This window comes from Colius striatus, chromosome 3, assembly GCF_028858725.1.
Source record: "Colius striatus isolate bColStr4 chromosome 3, bColStr4.1.hap1, whole genome shotgun sequence".
Taxonomy (NCBI): Eukaryota; Metazoa; Chordata; class Aves; order Coliiformes; family Coliidae; genus Colius; species Colius striatus.
Genome location: NC_084761.1, coordinates 7927587 through 7945710, shown reverse-complemented (window position 1 = coordinate 7945710; position 18124 = coordinate 7927587). Strand labels below are relative to the sequence as shown.

At 36.7% G+C, this 18124-nt stretch overlaps 1 protein-coding gene across 3 annotated transcripts in view; it reads left to right on the top strand.

Moving 5' to 3' along the window:
- Positions 1–18124, top strand: part of SNX29 (sorting nexin 29) — a 128869-nt gene that overhangs the window by 8593 nt on the left and 102152 nt on the right. For all 3 annotated transcript variants that reach the window (XM_061993607.1, XM_061993605.1, XM_061993608.1), the window contains 6 exons: positions 456–580; positions 6689–6869; positions 8469–8539; positions 9883–10131; positions 12089–12458; positions 13042–13160. In XM_061993607.1, the coding sequence (XP_061849591.1) occupies positions 456–580; positions 6689–6869; positions 8469–8539; positions 9883–10131; positions 12089–12458; positions 13042–13160 (1115 nt within the window). The remainder of the gene's footprint in view (positions 1–455; positions 581–6688; positions 6870–8468; positions 8540–9882; positions 10132–12088; positions 12459–13041; positions 13161–18124) is intronic.

The window sequence follows — 18124 nt, the reverse complement described above, 5'->3', positions numbered from 1 at the left end:
TGCTTTCCTAGGCTTGATTTGAAGTATACTAATCCAGATTGACAAAATTGTTTATTAATTGTATAGGAAGTTACAGCATATTTTCAGAAATTCATTCCTTGTAAGTGTAGTACCAATTACATTTATGAAAATGTAATTGCATTATATGACAAGTAGGTAGTCTGAAGCTGAAATAACACGACTAGCAATCACTACAGCAGGTGAAGATGACTTGATTGCCAGTTCTTCTGAATGTAATTTATGCCCCAGTTTTGGGTAGTCGTGATCAGACTGTGAGTATAAATAGATTATATTGCTTGCAAATAAGGAGATTACTGCACACAAGGGGTCTTTCACTACATATAAGATAATGATTCGCTTTGACAGTCTCTGTTCAGAGATTAGGAATAAACTTCCTCTGTGGAAACATAGGTGACTGTTCTTTTCACAGGATTTCTTTAAAAATTCTGTTGCAGAGTCACTTGTTTGTGTGCTCAGTTTGAGGCTGTGTTACAGCATGGTCTGAGGAGGAGCCGAGGATTAGCGTTAACAGCAGCAGCGATCAAACAGGCAGCAGGTTTCTCCAGTAAAACTGAAACAGGTAATTCATTATTTGTAACTATTTTAAGCAGTGGCTAAATGTAAGCAAGTGATACAGCTTCTAATGGCACTTTTAAGCAATGCACCAAATTGCAGACTGTTAATACTTGGTCTCTCATTAAGCAGTGAAAATGACTATTGCTTTCTTAATCTAGTTTAACTTTTGTAACAAGTTTTTGTAGAAATTTCAGTGTTTGTAAATCTGCACTTCCTCCAGTTTCATCATGAATAGTATCATTGTCAAATTTCTTCTGATTTCAGATAGGAATACACTTTGTGTAATTGTGCCATTAAGTTTTTACTACGACGTTTTCATTCTTAACCTTGTCTTACTCTGTTTGTTAAGTGCTGTATTCCATAGCATCAGATATACTTAACTTCTAAGTGTTGCTATAATTCTTAAACCAAAATTTACATTACTTACATGGGTTGGGTTGTTTTTCATTACTTTCTCCACATTTAAATAAAACATTCCTTTATTTTTGTTACCTTCTTGTCACCTTGAAGTTTCCTTTGTAATTTTTTTATCAAAAGAATGTGGAGGTGATAATCATCAATTTTCTTACAACATTGGAGATACAGTGTCTTTTTTCTTAACTAGGGTACATATGAAGTTTCTTTTGGGCTTTTGAAACTCCATCAAGTGTAACATGAAACTCCTAGTGGGGTTTCTTTTTTTTCCCCAAATATTTTCAGTGGTACTAGAATTGTTAGTATAGTGTTTTTAAATTGCTGTGACGATGACCTGTGGATGATGGGAGGAAATGTGATGTTTGTGCTGACTTTCTTGATAATGCTTAGAACCTCCAGACTTAGCTTTTCTTGGTAATTAAAATAACTGCGCTTTTGGAGAAGTTGATGAGTTTCCTGTATTTGTCTTTTTTACTTAGTAATGGGCAAGACTCAATGCTTTGTGGACTCTAAATGGACAAATAAGAAAAATCCAGTTTACACAATCTTTACAGGCTTTTCAGCTCTTCTGTAGTCTTTTTATGTGTGTGTTTGTAACTGGGGATTAGATAATCTGTGATCTCTTTCAGTTTCTGGGTAGTTTCCGTCTCTTTAATGGGTAGTGATTTGGTTATCTGCTTTTTATCCCTCTTGGCTTGCAACTGAGAGTCTTATACCTTGGTGCAGGGGATGTTCTCCCTGTTACACTCTCTGATTTATGCAAATAATATGTCTTCAAATTTGAAGATACTATGTATAATTCTTTTGATTGCTTTCTTGCCTGTTAGTGACATCAAGGGTGTGTGAAATTTTTGGTCCCGTCTTTTACTTGTCAGATGCACAAATGTACATCTCTGATACTTGGGAATTTAGTAACAATTTAGCTCTGTGTGTGTATTTGTGTCTTATTTGGGAGCTTGTTAGTGAGATAATGTGGAGGAAGAGGAGAAAGTTGTGGAAGTTATCTATGAAAGGAGAACTGAAGAAGGAAGAAAACGTCAATTTTATTTCTTAAGAAGCTTAAGCAATGTATGAAAGGTCAAGAACAAAAACATAACTGCTGTGCAGAAGATTGAATGCTGTACAGTAACTGAGAAGCTTTTTTTTTTTAATGGAAATTACTGGATTCCACTACATTTATCTTTGTGGGTTTTGTTTTTTTTTTTCCTGAAAGCAGTTTCAAAGTACTTCTGTATTTTTATCACTTCCAGGAAAATCTGGTATGATTTATATTTTGTTCTGTCTAATGTAATCACAGGAGTCATCTTTTTCTTTAACATTGTGGTATACTGCTGTTTAGACAGTACATTCAGGCTTTGACAATTGAAAAATAAAAGTATTCAGCAGTGATTTTTTATTTGAAATGTGCAGATATTTCATGCCAAACTGCTTTCCAATGACTGTAAACAGTGGAGCATCATTTTTCATCTAAGATGCAATTTGTTTCAATCTTTGTTTATCTTAAACAAAATGTTTTAAATAAAAACTGGAGTAGTGGTTCTTTGGAACTGTGACTTGAATTATTTGAAATATGATTTTAATGTTTTTTAATGTATATTCAAGAAAAATTCCAAACATTAGTGGGATTTGGTATCAATTGATGGCGTGGTCATCACAGTCATATGCAGCTCCTTTAATCTTATATTAAGCAATCTAAGGAAAACCAGTAAACAATAAAATTGTATTCTCTCTTTAGTTTGTAATAATAGTTTCTACCATTAGTTTGTCTCTTCATTTAACTTCAGTTAAGGTTTTGTGAGAATACTGTAGCTGATCAATATTCACTGTTGTTAACTATTTAGAATCTGTAAACTCTTCTATTGCACTCGTCTGCTCTTTCTGCTGTTTTATTAGAGGTTCCAGAGAAGCTGAAACTTTCTGCACTCAATCAGAGGATTATAGGCTAATTCAAATTGGAAGGATCCTTAGGAGGTTGGCAGTCCTACAAAGATCAGCTATAAAGTTAAACAAGGTTGCTCAGGGCTTTATCCAGTTAGGACTTGAAAACCTCCACAGAATGCTCAACCTCTATGGTCACCTCTGTTCCAATGTTTGACCATCCTCATGATGAGTCTTTCCTCGTATTCAGCCTGAGCCTCTCTTATGTTATCTTAGGCCTGTTGTCTGTGGTCTTGCAACAGGTCTCGTGGCCTAAATCAGTCTTCTTGCTGACTTCCTCGTAGGTACTGGAGGGCTGTCATTAGGTGTCTGCTCTTCCCTGAGTCTTCTCCAGGCTGAAGCAAAATTTTGTCCTTGTTGCCTTTTTTTCTTCCAGTAGCTCTAGTGCTATAGATTAATCTATATGCTTTGATGTTAAAACTGTAGGATAGCATTATCATTTACAGGTAGGTAAACTGTGTCAGAATTACAGATGTGGCTTGTTCACAGCCTCATGGCACATCAACACCAAAAATAGGAGTGTAAGTTTAAATTATTGCTAAGTCATGATGTGTTTATAGTTCTACTATCATAGCTTACTTATGAATAGTTGAACATTTCTTCAAGACCCGCCTGGACATGTTCCTATGCGACCTGATCCAGGTGAATCTGCTTCTGCAGGGGGGTTGGACTAGATGATCTCTAAAGGTCCCTTCCAACCCCTACCATTCTATGATTTCAGAGTAATGCTGTGGGCCAGTATGGTAAAATTGTTAGTTAGAAATGAAAATGATAGGCTAAGGCTTATGAAATATAAACTCATTTATTGATACTCCTAATTAAAGGCAAAAGAACTAGCATTTCCAACTATAGCAAGGAAAGTTCTACTGTGAGCCACTTGACAAAATGGACTCTCAAGTTGTGCAGTGGCTGCACAGCATAAATTGTTTTCCTAACCTTTTTTTTGCATAAGAAAGCTGAACCTGGCTTCAGGCTGTGCTCTCAGCTTGAGACAGGACCACTGTTTGATGCTGATTAAAGACGGGTGGTTGTTGCAGTTGTCAGAACTGTGATACTATTAAAATGAATTAAACTGTTTTCAGAAAGTGATTAATGTTTGGGTGAATTGTATACTGTCAGTGTCTTCTCTGCCTACAGGACAATTGTACAAATTGTATTTTACTGAAGTTAAAATGATATTACTTCTGAATATCAACTGTTGGATTATTTGCAATTAAGAGTAATATCAACGTGTAGGACCTGTATTTGTATGTAACACTACTCTCAAAGAAAATAACTTAGTTGTTTGAAAATACTGCTTACATTACTGTTTTTATAAAATGTGTCACAGAGGACTTAGAGCATGAAATGCTCCTAATTTATTTCCCTTGAGTAGATTCTGATTAAAAACTGTCAGTAATACAAATTTTACAGCTTTTCAAAATCCTTGATATCTATAAGTAATCAGAGTGCCTGGAAACACTGAATTTCACTCTCAGCACAAGGGGAAATCTGCTTATTTTCTCTATTCCTGTAATATTTTCACTTCCTCCTTTAGTATTGTTTTGAGCTTTAGCAAGACAGAAACACTAATTTTATTGGTCACAAGAAAAGTCATTAAAGCAGTCATTAAAGCATTATCATCTTGATAAAAATTTGGTATTTTAAGGAATGCTTTTTCTAACATATACTTGCATTTTACTTTTGAAATGCAGATCAGTTAAGGTGAAGTCAAAAGAGTAGGACATATGTTACTTGAATGCACTTTTTTTCAGTAGACCTCCTTGTTGTTTATGTGCAAAATACACCTTTAGTTTTGTATCTTACCTTGTAAATGGGATGGTTCATGTGCTTTGCATATTTATCTAATTTAGAAAAGCCCTAGCTTATTCTTGCAGAGCTGTCAGACCTGTTGGGCAAACCTTTTTGTTAATGAATCTAACCTGCTTGTGATGTGTTTAGGTTCCTAAAACTATATTATAAGCTTTGCTAAATTAATGCTGTATTTGGCTTTTAGTAGAGATCAATAAGAAACCCCCTATACACTCAAGTGTGCATATATCACCAAAAGAAGTCATAATCTGTAGTAAAACCGTAACCTAAATCCAACTGCATGCTCTTTATTTAGCAGAGAGAAAGAGAAGTGTCGTAGATGGCCTTTTCCTAAGATTCTTACTGCAGTAAAATAGATTTAGAAAAGTGATAAGCAAGGAGTGGCAACACCAATGTTTTCTCTATCATTTTATTTTTTTGCTGTGACTTTGAGGAAGTTCTTTACCTGTCTTTAAACATCTGCTGTATGCTGTCTAAACTGAGATTATGATCAAAAGCCAGCATAATATTTGAGCTGATAGTGTACCATTCACTTGTACGATAGAATTATTTTCTCTTTTTTGTTATCTTAAACAAATATTGAGCAGAAATGTTCATTAAATTGTCAAAAGGAGTTACCTGCATGTCTTGAGAGGTGGATGTGTTTTGATTTTTTTTTTTTTTTACTTTTAAAAATGTCCTATTTGCTTAAAATTCAATCTCTTAATATGTTACTAACTGTGTAGTTTTAACAGCTTTCAAAGCATTCTAGTTATTGAAGCAATTCTGTTCATAACAAATGAAAGCCACTTCAACATTAATGTTATGTTTTAAGAACTTTTGGACAGTGTGTATTTTATGCAACATTAATGACTAATGATTGCCAAACCATAGTAATGATTCAGGTCTCACACAACCAAACATGAGATGATTAATTTACCTGAGAAAATAGTAAGTGGTGATTGTAGTAAATATGTTCTTAAAATATAGAATCATAGAATGGTAGGGGTTGGAAGGGACCTTTAGAGATCATCCAGTCCAACCCCCCTGCAGAGGCAGGGTCACCTAGATCAGGTTGCATAGGAACATGTCCAGGCGGGTCTTGAAGACCTCCAGGGAAGGAGCCTCCACAACCCCTCTGGGCAGCCTGTGCCAGGGCTCCCTCACCTCAACAGTCAAATAGTTTTTTCTTACGTTTAAGTGGAACTTTTTGTGTTCCAGCTTCATCCCATCACCCCTTGTCCTGTTACTATCTACTATAGAAAAAAGGGATGTCCCAGCCTCCTGACACCCACCCTTTAGATATTTGTAAATATGTTCTTATTCAATTAAGAAACAGAACTACATATAAAATACTTGGTACATTTACAGTTGTTTTTTGTTTTACTTCCAATTGAGGAAGTTGAGGAAACTGCAAGAGCTCCTTTTTATCAATATATGGGGACAGGGCAAGGAAAATATTTTAGTGGAAAGAAATATTATTGCCTTTTAAATGTTGTACTTTTATAACGTAATGTCAATTTGTTATTTGCATGTTGACATTCTAGGGCTACCCATTCCTTTGGACCTAGTCTCTAACATTTCACAGTCAGCAGTAAGATATAGTTCTAAAGAATTCTTTTTGTTTGCTCCCAGCTGAAAACGTGGAGCTCTGGTATGGTTGAGATACTAGCTTGAATGTGAATTCTATTTAAAAATGTAAGATAGAATCTTTTAATGTGTTTATTTGTCTTTTTCAATGAAGTGAAGAGTTCTAAGTGCTTAAATAGCCAAAGTTCTGTGGAAATAAATAACCTATTTAACTGGATAGTTACACAAAGATGGTAAATGATTCACGTTTGTTCAGAACTATGCAACATTATCTGCTTGCTTTATAAAATCACATGTAGATGCATTCTGATCCAAGCTTAGCATTGTTTGGTGGTTCTAAAATATTTTCTTTTACATGTAATTTATTTTTTAATTCCAGAGCCAGTGTTTTGGTACTATGTGAAAGAAGTTCTGAATAAACATGAGCTGCAGCGCTTTTACTCTCTGAAGACGATTACTACAGATATCGGCAGAGGCCGGGCCTGGTTGCGCTGCGCATTAAATGAACATTCCCTGGAAAGATACGTTCACATGCTGCTTGCAGATAAGAATCGCCTCAGGTACTGTATTTGAAACCTTTCTAGTGCAGGAAATATATTATGAAATGGAGTGTTGAGATGAACAAAAAACTCCAACCAAGCAACCAACTCATCTGTAATAATATACCATGTTCATTGCTATGCTAATGAAGCCACTTAAGCTCATAGTTTTGGTTTATTTCAGATAGTGGCTTGTGCCTATATCACCGTGAGACCTGAAATCAGTTTCATTCTAGCACAGAAAGATACATGCTTCTATCCTTGTCTTCAATGCCATTCTCTTCCCTAACTCCCCTATTCTTTCAACAGTTTTGCTCCCTGAGGCTGCCACCATGCTTTGAGGTCTGCCCCTCTCATTCCACTAAAATAGTGCACAATAGCAGTTTTAGTCTTACCAGTTTATCAATGGTAATTGCATGTTGCCTTTTGGAGATACTCATCCTGTAACTGAAAAGCTCCAACAGTAAAGCAATAGGTAGCTACTTCTGCAGGTCACTTAGAAGGGTTTTGTACCAGTGTGTGAACCTTCGTGTTACTGAGAGTAACTTACCCTGCATTGTGGAATCCTAAAGTACTTTGAATCTGCATCGTGTACTTCATACTTAACTGAAGCAGACCTTTTTTCTCATAGATATTCAACTTCTTCTCTTTTTGAAAATTTGGGTTATTTTCCTTTCTTATCAATAACTGTTGAGCTTGACCAAATCCAATTGATTCAGCAGAAGAGCATTCTTACCATTTGCATCAATTAGTGGATATAGTGGATAAGATTATTGCCAGAACTGAGCTTGTTAGTACCTAGTTTTCATTATTAGTCTGTCCCAGTCCTCTGTAGCTTTCTTGCAAGGCAGATTTTGATATGAAATCAGATAAAGAAAAATGAAACAACAAAGGGAAAAAGAAAATCTAAAAGCCATTGGGATTCCTGTGCCACTAGTTACTCTCATGCTTGTAGCAGTACTTGTGCAACATTAGGATTGTCAGCACTCTCTGTATTGTGTGAAATATTGTTTCTAAAAACCCTTATTCCAGAATATATAAGATTGAAATGTTATCCAAATTCAAGTGGGATTTATGGATTCAGTTTACAACCCCAATTTGTATCTGCTTTTGAAACTTCTAAATGAATCTGTAAAAATTATTTAACACAGGTTGAGGATTTTCTTGCTATCTGTTCTTATGTTTAACTGGATGCTGGTAATAGAAAAACAGCATTCTGCTACTAAAAGAAATCGGATTTACAGCAATTAAATTTGTGTGTTCACAGTGAAATTCATGTTAACTTTTTTCCCCCATACATCTAAATTCCTTGTTGATGCTGACTACTTAGGGTAATTGATGTGATTTTAGGATCAACTAGTCCAACTCCCTGCTGTGGACTGAGACATTTTTCATGAGATCATGTTACTCAGGATGAAGAACAGAGCTAAAATGGAAGATAAAATATTATTTAGCATGTCTATGGTAACTGTTCAGACAGAATATTTCAGGTCTTCTTGTGATATACAGTTTGATCCAATTGTGTACTCCTACTTATTTTTCAATTCTCTTGCCTTTTAGAGGTGGAATATATGTTAATGTAGGACTGCATGTTCGGGTTTTTTTCCTTTCAAATTACAGTGTCTTCTATGAAGACTGGTCTTTTATGATGGATGAGGAACGTTCTAGTATGATCCCTACGATGGCAGCTGGTAAGACTTGCTCTTAAATGCTACTGTTCTTCGAAAAATATTTTGTTTTGGGATGTTACATCTGTTTCTGGTCATGAGGAGCTTCTCTAACACACTCTGCTTATGTGGAGAATGTATGTCAGACGCACATTCGGGATCAATAATTCAAGGTGGTATGCCAATTTATGCTACAAATTGATGAATTGTTCATAAAATCATAGAATGGTAGGGGTTGTAAGGGACCTTTAGAGATGATCTAGTACAACCCCCTTGCCAAAGCAGGTCCACCTAGATCAGATCACACAGGAACATGTCCAGGTGGATTTTGAAAACCTCCAGAGAAGGAGACTCCATGTCTTCCCTGGGCAGCCTGTGCCAGGGCTCCCTCACCTGAGCAGTAAAATAGTTCTTCCTTATGTTGAAATGGAACTTTTTGTGTTTCAGCTTCTTTCCATTACCCCTTGTCCTGTCACTGGATAGAACAGAAAAAAGTGATGCCCTAACCTTGTCACATCCACCATTTAATGAGATTCTCCAGCAGCCTCCTCTTATCTAGACTAAACAGCCCCAGTTCCTGCAGCATTTCCTCTTAAGGAAGATGCTCCAGTTCCTTGATTACGTTAGTGGTCCTGCATTGGACTCTCTCCAGAAGTTCCCTGACTCTCTTGAGCTGGGAAGCCCAAAACTGGGCACAGTGCTTCAGATGTGGCCTGTTAAAACACTGGATCTGGCCTTTCTACTTTCACGTAAATTTTCTAACTCTTCATTAGCCAAAACTAACTTTTTTTTTTTCTAAAAACTTGTGCAATTTAGAGAAAAAAAGGAGTTATTCCAGATTAGAAAAGAGCAATGACAGATTTCTATAGTAAGACCCAAATTACAGGTACATACTTGGAAAGGAAACTCTTAAAGAGGAGAAATTGGCAACATAATTTACTTTTTGAGAGTTTGACCATGGAAGTAATGTATACCCTTTCCTCAGATACATGGTCCCATGCTTCATTCTGCATGGTAAGGTTCATAGGATTTTTTCTTAGTGGAATATAGGAGCCAACACACATTGAAGTTACAGTGAAATAGATTGAAAGTAAAGATTATAAATAAATGGGCTCACAGTATTTACAACTTATTTAATGTGCAGCTGAACAGCCATCAAGATAAATTCAGAACTGATTGCATCAGCTTGATTGTCATCTAAAAAGGAATGAGTGGTACATGAAAGAATAAGAATTCATGCATGGAGAACTGTGGGAAATTTTAGGGGAAAAATGTTTTACTTGTCATAGCTTTGTTAATCTGCAGGTTCTATCTTTGTAACTTGTATCTAAAGTATATAGTGTGGTTTTGGTCTGTTTTATCTGAAGGTCTGAACTCCATTCTTTTTGCAATCAACATTGATAATAAGGATTTAAATGGGCAGAGCAAATGCACACCCACTGTGTCCGATCTGTTAAAGGAATCGACGCAAAATGTAACCTCATTATTGAAAGAATCCACTCAGGGTGTTAGCAGCCTTCTTCGAGAGATAACTGCATCATCTGCTGTCTCAATTCTAATAAAACCTGATCAAGATGCTGACCCACTTCCTGTTCTCTCCAAGAGTGTAAATGCTGGTAAGCATTTTTGCAATATTAATGTCATTCAAAAACTTATAAAATATTCAGATTTGCTTAAATAACTTTTTCAATTAAATTTAATCCACTGTAATGGAACAGAAATCTTACGGATAAGTGCACCACACATACAAGCTAGTTGAGTGTGAAATAAAAGATATGAATTAGAAAAACTGATGTGAATACCAGATGATAAATATGTATTTTAGCTTTCCTGTATCACTGTGAGAGGGAAACTAAACCATCTTAATTGGTAAAGTTCTTTCCTTGCGACCTGAGTTTTCATTTCTTATTTATAAGATTATGCCTTGCAGTTTCTTATGTTATTATTTCTCATTTTTAATGTATTTTCTTTTGGCTCTTTATTGGTCAGAAATATAGTCATATATCTATGATCTGTTATATATCAGATAAAAATCTCAACTTGGAATCTTCAGGTAGTGCCCACGTTTACCGTGTGAATTCCTATATGAAGTAGGTGATTACCGCAAATGAAAATTTACTTATGTGCTCTTTTTACCTTTAAATGTGTTAGTGTTGCAACCACTTTGTAGGAGCTTAGTTACTAACTAATCCGAAGTCTTAATCTGTTATAATTTTAAATTAATCCATGAAATGTGACATTCATTACACATTTTCAGTTCCAAATATAGTTAAGGAATACTTCATCAACTTGATTTCCAAAGTTGAGCTGGAAGAATGTTTTGTCTTGTAAAGGTATAAAATTGCAAGTAGTCTGGGGTTTATGTGTTTTTCAATAAGAAACAAAGTTTGAGTTGAGACTTCCAATTGTTTTCGTTATGAGCAAAAGAAAAATAAACCCACATATGAATGCTCTGTGGTAGGAATAGAAGTTGAGATAAAAATCTGTTTTATATTGGCATTCAAAATAGACTTAGTCATAAAACACTGTTTTGAAAACAGACTTATGGTAAAGCTTTTGTTGTTTAGCACTTTTCGTGACATGAAAATAGTAGGTAATGCTTGCTTTGGGATAACTTTGTTAGTATAGAATAGGCTTGCAAGATGAAATAACATAATAATTGAGCATATGCTGTGCATGACTCTACCACATCCTGTATGTTGTGTGTACAGTGCATGTATATATAGCAGATGTACATCTTAAAATGAAAACATCTCATAAAAAAAAAAAGAGATTTGTTCAAATGCCAATACATCTTGAATGTTAGAGTGAGTCAGATGTTTTCATTAAAGTCTATGTTCTTAGTGGGAATTCTATTTACATCCGGAATGGTTTTTAACATCCTCTTACTCTTAAAAGTATGTTACTGTGTTTTGTCTGTATACGACATCTGGACTTGAATTAAACAAAGCAGTTCAGTCCCAATGTGAGTTTTCTTGGTGATGACATTTCTGATATTTCTTAAAGTGCTTTGCAAGATCGTCTAGCCTCCATAATAAGTGCTGTCGCAGTGTAGATGTGATGTAATCAGAGAGGATTTCATTGTGTTTCTAGACCAAGAGTTAATTAGCTGAGGGAGGGAGCAAATTTAACTTTTTTCTTTATCTGAAAACTGCACAATTTCCAGAACATAGACAAAACTAGATTTATTTGATGTCCAGTTGTGAATTTTGTTTGTGAGTTTGTTCTTTTTAATATTTTTCTCTGCAGAAGTGTTTCATGTTCTGCAATATATGCTTGTGATATTCCATGGCAGAAATTGAATAGAAAGCCGATTTTTAATTATAAATTTAATTTCATAAGTTAGTTGAACTGTTTTTTTCAAGTTCCAATTGAATACTGTTATGAATGCACCTCCAAAATATCTTCTAAGATCTGAGTTATGTAAGGCATATAAAATAAAGATGGTAGTGAGACATAGAAGCTTGTGTATGGAAAGAATGAAATACCTTGTAGATCTAAGTAGCCTTTAAGAAAACATCCAAGCGTATTATGTTGTTTCTCTAAACTGTGTAAACCTTATGTTACTACTAGATTTGAAATATAAAAAGGATCGAAAAAAGAAGAAGAGAGTGACAAATATTATCTCATTTGATGAAGAGGAAGATGAGCAAAATTTGGGGGATGCTACAAAGACTCTGATTACAGGAGAAAGCTCAGAGGAGAGTGTAGACAAATCTTCAGTTTTCTTATTACCCTCATCTGAAGGCAGTCTTGGAAAAAGTTTGAACGGGAGTGAAAGCAACCATTCCTGGAAGAGCAATTCTGTATTCATGAATGGAGAGTATGAGTACCAGAAACTAGATGTGAAGAGCATTGATGATGAGGATGCAGATGAGGATGAGCTATATGGAAAAACATTAGGAAATAAAGGCATGGAACGTGAAACTGAATCTTTGGAAAAGTAAGTAATGTTACAGGAGCCAGTGGTAAGTTTTCTTTCTCACTTATTTAAACCATTTTGGCCACTATGGTGATGGTATTTTGTGTCTAAGTTCCACTAAAACCCAAAAATTCGATATTCAGACTTGTTCTCTTTGAAGTTGTAAATTGTTGAAGTTGTCATATGATATAGCCAGGCTATAATTCTGCCCTATTTGAAATTTCTTTAGTATGATATCAACTCTATTTTGACTTCACAGTAAAACCACATATTTTAAACAGAGGAAGCCTGTTACCATCAGCATAGATGGTTAAAAAAGACAAGACAAAATGGAGAGAAAGAGAATATAGTTTAGATACTACTATGCTCTCTTTATTTCTGATGCAGAAATGTCTTTGGAGAGAAAGAGGTAAACACTGCTTGTCTCACCTACATGGGAATGGTCTGATCTTCAATGAATTTCTGTATGTCTGAACCAAGAAATTGGCAGGCAGATTGAAATAAAGATTTTTCTTGGAGTGATATCTCTGAAAGAAATCTAAGCATTGTGAACAGGAATATTGACCATATAAATGTGCTGTTTTTCTTTTTGTTTTGAATCTAGGCCTCATGAAATGGGCACTTGCAGTTCTCAGCTATGCAGTTGGAGTCCTCTGCAGGTCCTGAATGATGACTCAGATGTTTTATTTCCTGTCAGTACTGTTGGCTCTTACTCCCAAACAGGTAGGTATTTTAATGTACTGAAATCCAGAACTTTATGACAGTATTTCTAACATGAGACAATGGTAAGAAATAATGAGATTGTAAGGACGTAGGAGATACTGCACAACAGGGATGGGAGGTTCAATTAAAATTTATTCTGTATCTGAATCTGAGTTCTCCATTTGAGTAGCTGTTTAGTTGAGGAGGGTTTATCAATGACAAAATAAACCAGTTTTGTTAATGTTTAGAATGGTCCAATAGAAAATCTCCTTATTAATTTTCTAGATATCACGAAGCTGGAAGAAGCTGCAAGTTTGAGAATTTGAATTCAAATTAATCTTGACAGATTGCAGAGAGTATCAAAAATTGGACACAGTTCAATAGAAGCTGTTATCAGTTGATATACAACATGAGGAATGATTGACTAGGAAATATTTATTTGGAAAAGAATATGGGAATCATGGAATGGTTTAAGTTGGAAGGGATCTTCAAAAATCGTTGAGTCCAGCCCCCCTGCTATGGGCAGAGAATTACTTTCAATAGATCAGGTTGCTCAAAGCCTCAACCAGCCTGGCCTTGACTGAACACTTCAAGTGATGGGACATCCACAGTCTCTCTGGACAACTCTTCCCAGTGCCTCACCATCCTCATTGTAAAAAAATTTTCTTCCTTGTATCCAGTCTAAATTGACCCTCTTTAAGTTTTAAAACATTGCTCCTTGTCCTGTCACTGCAGACTGTGATAAGATGGTCTCTCTCCATCTTTCTTCTAAGTCCTCTTCATATATTGAAAGGCTGCAATAAGATCTCCTGAGACTTTTCTCTCTGCAGGCTGAAGAACCCCAACTCTCTCAGCCTTTTTTTCATAGGAGAGGTGTTCCAACCCTCTGATCATTTTTGTGGCCTTCCTCTGGATCTATTCTATAACAGGTCCATCCTTTTCTTGTATCTTGGACCCCAGAACTGGATACCATACCTTAGGTGATGTCTCACAAAAGGTTTCACTAGGTGATGTCTCACTAAAGGTTTCCCCTGCTTGCCATACTTCATTTTGTGCAGTCCAGGGTAAGATTGGCTTTCTGAGCTGTAAGCACAAACTGCTGGCTTGTATCTAATTTTTCATCTGCCAGTATCCTCAAGTCATCTCCTGCAGGAGACCCATTATAGTGCATCACAAGCTGATAGTGAATTAACAGCCCTGTGCTTCTGCAGTAAAAGCACACTTCATAGGGACATGCATAAATGAAAGGATCACCTGTAGATTCATGCTCAGTTGGCTCTGATGTGCCCTCAGCTGCAATAACGTATGCAATTTGGGATACTGCACTTGAAGAATGGTGTGGACTATTTGGAGAAGGTCTTGACACAAGCAATGAAAGTAGTCAAAAGTCCTGATGCTTTTCCAGTATCTTTATTGATATCAACAAGAAGTAAAAAACTTCCAGTATTCCCCAACTTGACCCCTGACCCATCCCAGAGTTAATATTTTGTTAACTATTTATAAAATGTCTCTTTTGTAAGATTTTAGGTATATATTCTCATCTGAGTGGCCACTTAAACTTGTGTCATTCACACCAAGTTCTAAGTCTAAAATATGTTGTATTTTGTGATGATACATGCCAAGAGTTTAACTGGATTGTTATTTGAAGGCCTGTGAAAAAGTGTAGCTCAGTTTTGCAAGTTCAGGGATTACTGTGATTCATAAAGCAATGCTGTGCTGCCCTCTGCTGTATTTTCAGACTTGTACCTCTTAAGAAGTGCCAATGGTTAAAAAAAAATAAAATAAAAAGTACATTTTCTTTTTTTTTCTCTTGTGCTGACACGTTTTTCAACTTATGAAGGAATGGATTTAGAAAATATCATGTAGTTTGTTGCTTAGTGTCCTGGTTTCAGCTGAGAGAATTTTCCACCTAGTAGCTGTTACAGGTCTGTGTTTTACGTTGTTGGACAGAATGTTGATAACACAGGGGTGTTTTGGTTATTGCTGTGCAGTGCTTGCAAGCATCAAATCCATTTCTACTTCTCACCCTGCTCCCCACCAGTGAGTGGGCTGGGAGTGGGGGGAGGGCAGTGGGGGCACAAGAAACGGGCAGAGAACATCACCAGGAGAGCTGACCTGAACTAGCCAAGAGACTGTTCCATACCATAGGATGTCATGGCCAGTATCTAAACTGGGGGAAGCTGGCTGGGATGGTCTGGTCACTGCACAGGCATCTGTCAGTGAGGGGTGAGCAATTGCCTTGTATATCACTTGTCTTTTTCTTGGGTTTTATTTCTCTCAGTTAACTGTTATTATGCTTTATTCTTACTGTTATATTCTACTTTATTTATTATACTTATTCTTAACCCGTAAATTCTGATGGAAGGTGTAGGGAGGGGGAGTGAGCAAGCAGCTGGACACTGCTTCATTGCTGTCTGGGCTTGAACCATGACACACAATATTCTCTTAAATTTTATACAGAAACTGATAGAAAACATCCATAGGTTTTCTATTTGCTGACTGCAACAGATGGAAATCTGAAATACAAGTGAATGTGCCTGTTTATGGGGGTGTGTGTGGAATGAGAGCTTGCAGTTTAGCTATGGGAGTTAGCAGCCAGATGTCACAGGGCATCAAGAGCTGGAGTTATGGGTTTGTAGCTGAAATGAAAAGTCAGGAGACCTGTCCAAGACTTAGTACTGGAGAGTACAACAGTAAGTATAAGAGGGGCTTACTTTTAGGAGTATACCAAAGGAGATACCAAAGACCTTTGCCTCATCCTGCATCGTCTCAGAAGTGATTTGAAGACAATGCTTAGATTACTAGAAATTATTGACAACAGGCACATTCAAATCCCTTCTGGAACAGTGTACAGATGTTTTCAGTTCTCCTTCTGTCCCCCTTTGTGGTAAATCCCTTGTCCAGCTTGCAAGACAGAATGATATGGCATTGGGATGATGAAAGGAGACTTCATCAGTTACAGGAAACAGCAACCCATATTCTTCTGTCTCATTTCCTGATATTAACTTTGTGTGCTGTCACTGAGCCCTTCTGAACAGTCCTCAAGTGGCAGAGTGTGCAGTCAGGCTTCACTAAAAAGCACATCATGTAGTCCAATTGCCAACAACTTAGGGAGAGGGATACACGTGGGTACAGTCATCCACCCGCTAGCCATAATGACAATTTGATGAGATTGAAAGCTGTTGTTTGCCTGACTTTAGAAGTTACACTTTTGCTAGATGAATGGTATCAGAGGGAACGTATTAGGCTTTTTCTGAGGGCAGTTCAGCCCAGTGACTGGCAAACTCATTATTGTTATGACAACATTTTTGCTAAAGCATGGTTTATGAGCTCTTTTAAAATACATAGTTTAACTCAATATTTTGGTTTGTAGGTCTTAACACAGATAAATAACAAGACATATATATTTGAAATAGATTACAGCATAATTATAGTGATGTATGTTAATAGCAGTGTTTCCAATTGTAGTCTGTTGCAGTCCTTCAAGGATGTGTCAGTGCATATCATATCTCCATGAACCTAGAGAAAGCCTGAGTCAGAATTCAGCTTAGAACAAAAATGGAGTATGCACTTCAGCAACTGAGCTTCAGTAAACTCTAGAGCTTAAAAAATGTCCTTTATCCACCATAATCATTATGGCATAACTCTTATTCCTGTTTTTATTTCTTTTTTTGTTGTTGTTTTTTCCCTAGAATTCCTGCTTTTAAAATTTTGTGCTGTTTTGGCTCATGACTTTAGGGTTGTTCTGTAGTAACTTTGTAACCCTTACACAGGAAAAACATAATTAAAGTGGTGACTTTGTAACTGTTACACAAGAAAACATAAACAAAATGGTAACTTTGTAACCCTTACATATGAACACATAAATAAAATGTGATTTTTGTTTTTTTCCACCTAACTACAGACCCACTGATGTGTGTGTTTTGACCCTGAGAGTTGTGGCTTTGTGGGCAGACACATATTATCCATGCTTTAAAAAAAAATCTGGTTCCTGATATTTGGTACATAAGCATAAGGAGCTAGGGAATAGCCATGGTGTTCTGTTGGAAATGCATAAAGGACTAGTGTCTTTGCAAAGTTTCATGTACTGGGGACCAACCACAAATTCTTCTCCTGCAAGTCGCAAACAGATCTGAAATGAGTATCAGATGCCATGTGGTGGTTAAAATCCTGGGGCTTGCAAAAATAACTTCAGGAAGAAGTATCTTCATAGTTTTGCAACATTGTTATACACATAAAATGTACATCTAAATTATACACCAGCACAGGCTGGGGGTCGAACTGCTGGAGAGCAGCTCTGCAGAGAGAGACCTGGGAGTCCTGTGTCCAGTTCTGGGCTCCTCAGCACAAGAGGGACAGGGAAGTGCTGGAGAGAGTCCAGCGCAGGGCCACCAAGATGATCAGGGGGCTGGAACATCTTTCATATGAGGAAAGGCTGTGGGAACTGGGACTGTTTAGTCTGGAGAAGAGGAGATTGAGGGGAGATCTTATTAACATTTATAAATATCTAAAGGGTGGGTGTCAGGAGGTTGGGACATCCTCTTTTTCTATAGTAGCTAGCAACAGGACAAGGGATAATGGGATAAAGCTGGAACACAAAAAGTTCCACTTAAACATAAGAAAAAACTATTTGACTGTTGAGGTGAGGGAGCCCTGGCACAGGCTGCCCAGAGGGGTTGTGGAGTCTCCTTCCTTGGAGGTCTTTAAAATCCGCCTGGACATGTTCCTATGCGACCTGATCTAGGTGACTCTGCTTCTGCAGGGGAGATTTGACTAGATGATGTCTAAAGGTCCCTTCCAACCCCTACCATTCTATGATTCTATAATTTTGGAACTGTGCAATACTGTTTGTTTTTCGAAGCTGATGACTGTGTTCCTAAGGGGCTTTACAATCCTTCTGGCTTTCAGGGTGAATGTGCAGAACCTTGGAGAAAGACTTTAAAGAGTTTCAGAGCTTTGTTAAAGATGAATATTTCTAGTTCAAG